The 10,154-nt window shown below is 45.7% G+C and overlaps 1 protein-coding gene across 1 annotated transcript in view; it reads left to right on the forward strand.

Moving 5' to 3' along the window:
• The window catches only part of SPPL3 (signal peptide peptidase like 3), a 150,200-nt gene extending 144,190 nt beyond the window's left edge, over positions 1 to 6,010 (forward strand). Inside the window, exons 7-11 of the mRNA XM_003789906.3 lie at positions 655 to 761; positions 1,606 to 1,769; positions 2,491 to 2,690; positions 3,664 to 3,773; positions 4,760 to 6,010. Coding sequence (XP_003789954.2) covers positions 655 to 761; positions 1,606 to 1,769; positions 2,491 to 2,690; positions 3,664 to 3,773; positions 4,760 to 4,831 — 653 coding nt within the window. The 3' untranslated portion in view covers positions 4,832 to 6,010. The remainder of the gene's footprint in view (positions 1 to 654; positions 762 to 1,605; positions 1,770 to 2,490; positions 2,691 to 3,663; positions 3,774 to 4,759) is intronic.
• The last annotated feature ends 4,144 nt before the right edge of the window (positions 6,011 to 10,154 follow it).

Raw genomic sequence — 10,154 nt, forward strand, 5'->3', positions numbered from 1 at the left:
GGTTGGGCGCCCATAGCTCAGGGCTTAGGGTGCCAGCCACATGCCCCAGGGCTGGTAGGTTCAAACCCAGCCTGGGCATGCTAAACAGAAAAAAACAAACAAACAAACAAAAAGAAAATACATTGCAATTAAACTCTGGTGAATGTTGGCTTAAAAAATAGATTTTGTGTAATCTCATTAGATTAAAAAAAATACTTCTAACATACTTCTAAAATACTTCTAAATATCCATATCACTGGACATCTAACATCCAGCGGTAACCTTGAGATAACAGGGGCATCATTTTTTTAAATTTTGCTTGACTGGGATGATGTTTCTGTATAAGGGACAGGGTTGTGATCTAGGATGTGAGTTAACCATGAGAGGAGGAGGCACGACACATCCAGTTGGGAAAGGCAGGACACAAGAGCCAGAAGGACTGCGACTGGTCCCAAACAGAGCATCTCTTGGGTCTCCATCAGTTGAGCACTGTATAGAACATTAGAAAGAGAATTGCCCCCCTAAATACCAGCAGTTCTAAATGAGCTACCATTTTTCCACCAGTGGGGTGAAGTGAAAGTGTCTGAACCTGGAGCTTAAGACTGCTTGAATTTTGAGGGGATTGTGAACTCTGTTAGGCTGAGAAGCTGACTGCTGTCTCCTGTCTCCTCCCAGCTCTGGCCATGGGTCTCTGTGTTGCCATGATCGCCTTCGTCCGCCTGCCAAGCCTCAAGGTCTCCTGCCTGCTTCTCTCAGGGCTTCTAATCTATGATGTCTTTTGGGTAAGTTGCGGAGAAGCACCTATTTTCCGTTGTGTTGAATTGAAGCTGAAAACTGTTCACTATCCAGAATTGGGCTTGCCTTACCACCAGTTACTCCCTCCAGTCCTGATCTGTATATATTAAAAGGTACACAGGGCTCAGTACCCATAGCACAGTGGTTATGGCACCAGCCACGTACAATGAGGCTGGCAGGTTCGAGCCCAGGCCAGCTAAACAGTGACAACTGCAATAAAAAAAATAGCCAGGCTTTGTGGCAGGTGCCTGTAGTCCCAGGCTGAGGCAAGAGAATCGCTTAAGCCCAAGAGTTTGAGGTTGCTGTGAGCTATGATGCCACATCACTCTACTGAGGGCAACATAATGAGACTGTTGCCAAAAAAAAAAAAAAAAAGGTACACAGGTTCTTGGGAGGCTGAGGTAGGAGGATCACTTGAACCCAGGAGTTCAAGGCTGAGTGCTATGTGGTCACACCTACGAATAGCCACTGCACTCCAGCCTGGGCAATGTAGCAAGACCCTGTCTCTAAGGAAGGAAAACATGCCCAGGCTGCTGGTTGGTGTTGATATAATACAGTAGGTAGTGTGTGTGTTTCTCTGAGGGTGGAAAAGGTAACAGGCGGACAAGATTCCCTGCAGTGGAGGCACAGTTCCATATAAGGAAGTGGAGAAAAGTTCAGAAATCTGTATGTACACAGAAGGGCGGAGACGTTTCTCCTTAAAGCATGCAGAGGAAGCAAGCACTGATGTCACAGCATTCTGAGGCTCTGCTCTTCAAAACAAACAGCGCTGATGCTGAAAGCGGGTTGCTTCCAGATCCCTTTGTTAAAAGCATCACTCTAACTTGGCAGGTATTTTTCTCAGCCTACATCTTCAATAGCAACGTCATGGTGAAGGTGGCCACACAGCCGGCTGACAATCCCCTTGATGTTCTATCCCGGAAGCTCCACCTGGGGCCGAACGTTGGGCGTGATGTTCCTCGCCTTTCTCTGCCTGGAAAACTGGTCTTCCCAAGGTAGGACTGGCGTGTGGACCTCATCCTATGACAGGGGTCACTCCACCTTCCTATGCCTATCTGTTCTCTCCCTTGGTCAGTGTGTCTTTTGTCATCAGTGTTTATCTAAACTGGAGAGGGTTGCGTTGTACACACGAGGAAATGAGTAGGATATTAATTTACCAAAATTTATCACTCACTGATCCAGGTGCTGCTTTTATTAATGTTACCAAACAACTGTATCTTACTATTTTCACTTTTCAAAATTGGCTGGAGGATATTAACAGGAGACTCTGGTTCTTTTTCACTTCTGAGCCATTTGTAAAAATATGTTCTAATGATAAAATACATAGTTACTGATACTGTAATCTTGGCAAAATTAATGTGCTGCTTTAATTTTCCATATCTGGTTGTAGTCAGGTGCTTATCTGAGATCTCACCAGTGAATGTGTCACAAATAATGAATAGCTTGACATTTCTAAGGGAGGTTTACCTAAGCAAACCTCTGGACAGTCACTTCCAAGGCACTCTCATTGAGGAGCCAGGTTGGAGACCTCTGCTGCCAGTACTCTCGTGGCTTTTAATCTGTAAACTCTTAAAAGCAAGTGTTGTTCAACCAGTAGAGATTTCCATCTACCGTTCAGTTAAGCTCTTTGACTTAAAAAACTGACAGATATGGCAGAGAAGGAGTAGAAATTGGATTGTAGAGGTGTCATCCCTAACCTCTGTGACTGCGTTCCAGCTCCACTGGCAGTCACTTCTCCATGTTGGGCATCGGAGACATTGTGATGCCTGGTCTCCTGCTGTGCTTTGTCCTTCGCTATGACAACTACAAAAAACAAGCCAGCGGGGACTCCTGTGGTGCCTCTGGACCCGCCAACATCTCTGGGCGCATGCAGAAGGTCTCCTACTTTCACTGCACTCTCATCGGATACTTTGTAGGTAAGACCAAACCAGACAGACTGCAGGTGATCCTCTCTGGCTGTCTTCCCTCCCTCAGAATTAAGTCAGATCTCTTAGCTCTAGACATTGGACAGAAGGAGAGCACTAACTCTGATCACTGTGCTAGACAAGCAAAAAGATAGCTTCCTGGGCCATGAGGTGACAGATGCTCTCTGTACTGTGGGACATCTGAAGGACATTGTAGGAAAACCATGGTCTTCAAAGCCAAGGACAATACTGCACAGTGCAGTGGATCAGGCCCCACTAAAATCTTCCACTGATTTAATGAATATTGTGTTTATTTCCTCCTTTATTCAACAGATATTTACTTTCTCCCTAGGCTATTTTTTCTCTAGGCAGCTCACATACAGACAGGAAGAGACCATTGTAACCAAGCTAGGAATACCAGTCACCTGCACTGTGCCCACAGAGTGAGTGGAAAGGAGCACCTTCTCACCTCTGTGCCCCCCACTTAACATTAGCACTTCACTCATTCCATCACATTCCATAAATGTGGGTTCATTTCAATCCAGAAACTTAGAGGAGCAAGGTAAGCGGTAGTACCATCTACATTAGACAGATGAGCAGGCTGAGACTCAAGGTTACATAGTTGTTGTAAGTAGCAGAGTTGGAACTTGAACCCCAGTCTTTTTCTCAAGTCCAGCCTACACACGCACACGCACATGCGCACACACACACACACACAGAGGAGACAGAGGCCAGGCACATTCGGGGCTGAATGGTTGAACCTGAGTGTGTAGTGGGCCTCAGACTAGCCATGGGTCCTGGGAGCTTTCGGTTTTTAAAGTTGTGCTGTTTCATGTTTCTTTAATTGCTCTAGCTGGTGTTTCATACCCTAATTACAGGGTGGAGTATGTCACATTAGATCTGTGTAATCTCAGGACTTTGCCAAACAGCAGCTGGGTACCAGGAGTTCCCTCTTCTTGCTCACAAAGTGCCTCTCTCTTCACAGGTCTGCTCACTGCTACTGTGGCCTCTCGCATTCACCGGGCCGCCCAGCCTGCCCTTCTCTATTTGGTGCCATTTACCCTATTGCCACTCCTCACAATGGCCTATTTAAAGGTGAGAGGAAAAAAAGGAAAAAGCCATTATACCCTTGTAAGAGTAGTAACCTTGGCCTTGTGTTTCGGTCTAACCTCTCCTTGCTGGAGGTGGTTCTGAGTGGCCCTTGATCTTGACTGTATGTGTCCATGTGCTAACCTGGCATTAGCAGACTCTTCCCCATCCTTACAGCCATTGGCAGAAAATGCAGATGAGCTTGGGCCACTACACTAATTGGTCCTGAAGTGATTAACTGAAGTCCCAGAGCCCAGCTGTGGAGACTTTCTGCTTCTCCTAAAGGCAGTACACTCCTGCCACCAAACTGCTTTTTGTTTTAAACACTTGAAGTTAGGAAATAAGAAAGACTGGATAGTATTGAGGCAGTGTGTGATAAAAACTAAATTTAGAGAGAACATTACCTTATTTGCCAGATTTATCATCCCCACTTTACAGATGAGGAAACGGACACACAGGTCAGTTTGCTTGCCCAGATAATCTGAGAAATGATAGAACTTATCTCAGGACAGCGCTGGTAAAAGCCCTTTCCTGCTTAGAAGGAAAAGCTTCTTTTCTAGGGAGTTCTCCTAAAAGTGGTGGGTTACTTTTCAGAGTGTAAACTTTGAATGCTCTTTGATTCACCTGCAGAAACGCTCTGATCTGAGAACAAGAATCAGAATGGGCCAGGTGCAGTGACTCAAGCCTGTAATCCTAGCAGCCTGGGAGACTGAGGAGGGTGGAGAAGCCTGAGCAAGAGTGAGACCCTGTCTCTACTAAAAATGGAAAAACTAGCCAGACAGAGTGGTATGAACCTGTAGTCCCAGCTACTCAGGAGAGACAGGAGGATCATTTGAGCCCAAGAGTTTGAGGTTGCTGTGAGCTAGGACGCCAAGGCACTCTACCCAGGGCAACAGAGTGAGACTCTGTTCTCAAACAAAATCACAATAGACTTGTAGTTGTGTGTGCCTCATGTTTAAATCTGTAACTTAGTGAAATCCCTTCTTTCCCAGGGTGACCTCCGGCGAATGTGGTCTGAGCCATTCCACTCCAAGTCGAGCAGCTCCCGATTCCTGGAAGTATGATGGATCACACAGAAAGTGACCAGAGTGGCCATCATAGTCCTTTTCTCTCAACTCATGGTTTTGTTTCCTCTTAGAGCTGGCCTGGTACCCAGAGATGTACCTGTTTAAGGAACTGCGTGTGACTGGATTTTGCATTCATGTAAAGGGAGCTTGTTTGCAGGAGAGAGGTGCTGGAGCCCTGTTTGGTTCCTTCTCTTCCTGCAGCTGTAGAAGCGGAGCCCCTTCCAGAAGGGACAGGCCCCTCCCCAGCACTCCTGCCTCCCCCGTTTTTATGGATCTGCGCCAGACTGTCTACACCAGACTGTTACCTTGTGGGGGAGATGGAGATAAGACTATTTAAAAACTGAAAACGGCAAGGAGTCGTTCTAGAACTTTTGAACACTAAAAGGATTTTAAAAAAATTAGCAAACTGAAGTTTCTTCAATGAACCCTCAAGAACTTTGGGACCAGTTTCCTGTGGGGGACTCAGTTTCAGAGAACTGAGACAGAAGCTCTTCTGTCGTTATATTCTTCTTTCCTTTTTTTGGATTTATTAAATATTTTCTGTGGTGTGAAGTGACTTATTAAATCCACAGACATTGAGTGACTTCTTACAACATCCACATAAAAATTTGTTGTAATGAGTTCATGTCCACCCAGATGTTGTGTTGGCAGTGAACAAGGGCACGGTTTTTATACATACGTACATATATATATATACACACACATAGATATATATGAATAAACAAATTAAAACCTGCTAAGATCACGCTGTGTAGCAGACAGGGGCTTGCTGTCATTTTGAGCATGTCGAGCAGTTTACTGTGGCTTCCTTGTATATGGATAAGCTGCTGTCTTTCCCTTCACAACTGACCCTGCAGTTACAAACCAGTATAGCATTTGTGCTGATAGCCTCATGGACTATAGGAGACTCTTACTTGGTTTTGATCAGTGTTAGCAAATTAGGGATGAAAAGTTTAAACCTTTTGGCCCTTTTTTTCTTTTTACAGGCTTCTCCCTTGCAGGGTTTTTAGTCGTTTCTTCTTAAACCAATGCATGTATTATAGCAGCAGGCGTCTTTGTGCTTTCCGATCATAGTGATGTACTCCTTGTAAATACATTTTTCTATTTTCTATTTTTTTGTATTTTTTTTGACATTTTGTTTCATTGGTGTGCTGTATTTTCCATACCCTCACTCCTTCAAAAAAAAAAAAAAAAAAGGAAAAAAAGCAACACAATCCTGTCCTTGCTGTTGTGATTATAGTCTTGGTTTACCCATGGGGACAACTGGGTGTTGGGGACAAATGTCAGCTGCACCTGAACTGGGCTCTAAATTCCTGGGCAAAGAATGGGCTGCTCTGTCTGGTTAGGATCTGGCCCTGTGCTGTGGTCTTTGCCAGAGAGCTCAACGTTCTGTCTGTAGCTGTAGCTAGTATAATCATGGCTGCTTACCTTTAAGCAGCCCCAGCCAGTTAAGAAGTTGCCCGATGTCCAGAGGCAAACAGAGCCTGGAGTCAGCTGAGGACAACTGACAGTAGAGGTTGGGGAGGGGCCTTGTGTCCTGGTTTCTTCCATGGGGTTCCTGCCCCAATGGCCTGCCTCTGTCTTGACCTGTGTGCTTGACCAGTATGCTTGAAGTCACCGGGGGTAGCACTCTCAGGGGTGCACACTGTATTGTCAACAAGGCCAAAGTGATCAGAGTATTGGACTCCTCTGTCATTATCTTCAGATCCTGAGGAGTTTGGGGTTTTATTTTTAATGACCCCTTCATAGCCTTTGTCACATCATCTCCAGTGTGGTATCACCTGCCTGTACAACTATTCCAGAGCATTGATAGGAAGACCCAGGTCTGTCTCCAGACTTGGTCACTTGCAGCTTTGGTGCATAGAGATGTCAAAGAATGGAAGCTTTGTGTTATCCACAGAACTGAAAGCTGCTTCTGGATTTGGCAAAGGCTAAAAGTACACTTGTGTACTCTGTTGATCAGCAGCACTTCTTTCTTGGCCCTTAGGATGCAGATGGCTAATGAAAAGGGGCAGGATGGGAGAGGGACTCCGAAATGACTCAGATTAAGGGTAGGTGCCAATAATGGGTGGGTAGAAGTGATATTATCCTAGCAGTTTATCATTTTAATTTTTCTAGTGATGTTTTCATTAAAAATTAAATTCCAGACAGAAGGAATGTAATTTTTTGGTCTTACTTCCGTGAGGGTTTGGCTGGCGGGGAGGTGCCCACACAGGACTCATGACTGTTTGGATTGTGGTTGCTAGTCTTCAGAGCCCTTAAAACTTTGGCAGAAAAACTGCAAATGTTCCTATTGTTTTAAATTCATCACAGTAGATACAGGAGAGTCTTCCCCCCTCCCCTTTGGTATTTGTGCTCGTTTGAATGGAGGTTGGGGCAATTACAGTGCGTGCTTTGGGTTTCCCAAACCCAAACCTCAACCACTACTGAACACTTCCATCCTATTCATTCTTTCTGGTTTCTCAGGCAATGTGGGTTTGGGTCTATTCTATCTAGATGTTTTCTGCATTAGCTATGACGTGTGCACAGTTCCAGCATGGGACCCCCAAAGAGACTGGATGTTGGAACTCTCACTTATTCATAGTAATAACTTTTTTTCTGAGCTAATGAAGATGTGACAGCAAAGTTTATCCAAAGTCCAGCATGCTCCATTTCTATGTCACAACACATGCCTTTTCTGAATAAGACAGTGTGACAGTTCTTAGTGTGGGACGGTTCACACTGGGGGTGCTGGGGTAGGCTACAAATTACCTGTGTAGCAGGCTCACAGGTCTTGGGTAAACAGGTAAGTTATGTTACCTACCCAAGGAAAAAGAAACAAAAGGATAGTTCTCTATAAGGGTAGAGAGGAAGGAAGTTGTTTTGCCAATAAAGTGTTAAAAATACTGGGGCGGTGCCTACGGCTCAGTGAGTAGGGCACCAGCCCCATATACTGAGGGTGGCGGGTTCAAACCCGGCTCCAGCCAAACTGCAACAAAAATATAATAGTTGGGCATTGTGGCCAGTTCCTGTAGTCCCAGGAGGCTGAGGCAAGAAAATTGCTTAAGCCCAAAAGGTTGCTGTGTGAGCTGTGATGCCACAGCACTCTACCGGAAGCAATAAAGTGAGACTCTCGCCTCTTAAAAGAAAAAAAGTATTAAAAATAGAATCTGCTGTGTCTACATAGCAGTGCTCACATTACTGCTCATCGCATCCAGGGGTGTATGTAGATATCTCTGGTAAAGCCTAACATTTACATCAGAGCGTGGGAATGTAGCAGTCTCGTGTGTACGTGAAGTAAACAACTCAAGAACAGCAACTGTGCAGCCCTCATTCTCCCTAGAAGCTCAGAAAGAAGCCATGCCCATCTGCTTCTGGGCTTCTAGTGCATATTGGCTGGGACAGCCTCCTTCACTTTTCTGAGTCACATTTTTTTTTTTTTTTTGAAACAGGAGCCTCAAGCTGTCCCCCTGGGTAGAGTGCCATGGCATCACAGCTCACAGCAACCTCCAACTCCTGGGCTCAAGTGAGTCTCCTGCCTCTGCCTCCCAAGTAGCTGGGACTACAGGCACCCACCACAACGCCCGGCTATTTTTTTTTTTTTTTTTTTTTGGTTGCAGCCATCGTTGTTGTTTGGCAGGCCGGGCTGGATTCGAACCTGCCACCTTGGGTGTACGTGGCTGGTGCCTTAGCCACCTGAGCCACAGGCGCTGAGCCCTGAGTCACATTTCTTTGGCAGTTTCCAGCAGTGAAATTCAAGAACAATGGCTCTTGACACAAGTGTCAACTTTGTTAACAGGAGTTTGTACTGAAATGCTAGAAACCTAATAATGGCACAAACCTCTTTTTTCAGAAGGGATGAGCCAGGTAAGACTTGTTTTAATCCAGAATTATTCTTATTCCTTTGGAATTTATAGACTGTTTTCTGTCTGCAAAACTAAACTCAAGGCGTGGTGATTCACACCTGTAATCCTAGCACTTTGGGAGGCCAAAGTGGGCAGATCACCTGCGCTCACGAATTCAAGACCAACCTGAGCTAGAGTGAGACCCCCCTCTCTAAAAATAGCTGGACTTTGTGGTGGGTACCTATAATCTCAGGTACTCGGGAGGCTGAGGGAAGAGGATCACTTGAGCCCAAGAGTTAGAGGTTACTGTGAGCTAGGACACCAGGGCGCTCTACCAGGGGCAACAAAATGAGACTCAGTCTCAAAAAAAATTAAAACTAAAATTTCTATGGGCTCAGATTCCAACTACCTCATGTGTCCCAGAAAAATAATTCCCCCACTTCTTCGTACTGCAGTCATTTGTTTACTTATCAACCTTGCCTTTGGCATTCAAGGCCCTTACCTGTCCATTAGAAGCAGTGTCAGTGCTTCACCAAGAGACCCTGGACACTCAAGTGAACAGAGCCAAGTGTCCTGCTCCCCTATCCCTGCACATGGCGATAGGGCATGGCAGCCAGCCCCCCTCACAAGGGTCCACAATGACACCACATTGAGCATAAGAGTCCATAGCTCTCTGTCCACGACTCTAGGCCTTGCTATATAAACAGCAGAGACATGGGCTGAGAATCCTGTAACAGGACTGGATGTACCGACAGATAAAGTTGAAAAGCAGGTAGGTGCGGAAGAAGTTTGGTGATTCTGATGGACACAGGCCAGCATTTAAACAAATGTCTAAATGACAGCTGAAAGAAGTGAAGGTGGTCTACAGCACCAGGTGCATTGTAGTCACAACAGGTTCCAGAGCCTTCAGCTGTTACCAGGTGCTTTACATAAATGTCCTGCCTAGAGGCTGTGAAAATTCTGTGTACAACAATTAATTGATGGTCGGCAATCAGTGTGCTGTAGAGGTCTTAGATATTTGAGATATTAAAAATTCATACAGGCCAGGCCTGTTAATCCTGGCACTCTAGGTGGTCAAGGCAGGACAATCACTTGAGGCCAGAAGTCCGAGACCAGCCTGAGCAAGAGAGATCCAGTCTCTACAAACAAGAGGAAAATGAGCCAGGCCGGGCATAGTGGCACACACCTGTAGTCCCAGTTACTTGGGAAGGTGAGGCAGGAGGAGCCCTTGAGCCCAGGAGGTTGCATCGAGCTATGGTGATAAAAGAAAACATGTTGGATTCCGCTTTATGGGTCCTTTCGTTTGGATTCTGCCTAGTCAGTTTCTTAAGTCCCAAGAAGCCTGTTCCCTGGTGACCAGAATCTGTACACCTTGGCACCAGTTTGCAGAGGAACAGAGGCCCTCGGGGTCCCTAAATGGACAAGCCTGGGAGGTTTCTCCTGACCCCACAGAGTCCTGGGCAAAAGGTTGCTGTGTGAGCTGTGATGCCACAGCA

Source organism: Otolemur garnettii, unplaced genomic scaffold (assembly GCF_000181295.1).
Source record: "Otolemur garnettii isolate 467f Iridium unplaced genomic scaffold, OtoGar3 scaffold00038, whole genome shotgun sequence".
Classification (NCBI taxonomy): Eukaryota; Metazoa; Chordata; class Mammalia; order Primates; family Galagidae; genus Otolemur; species Otolemur garnettii.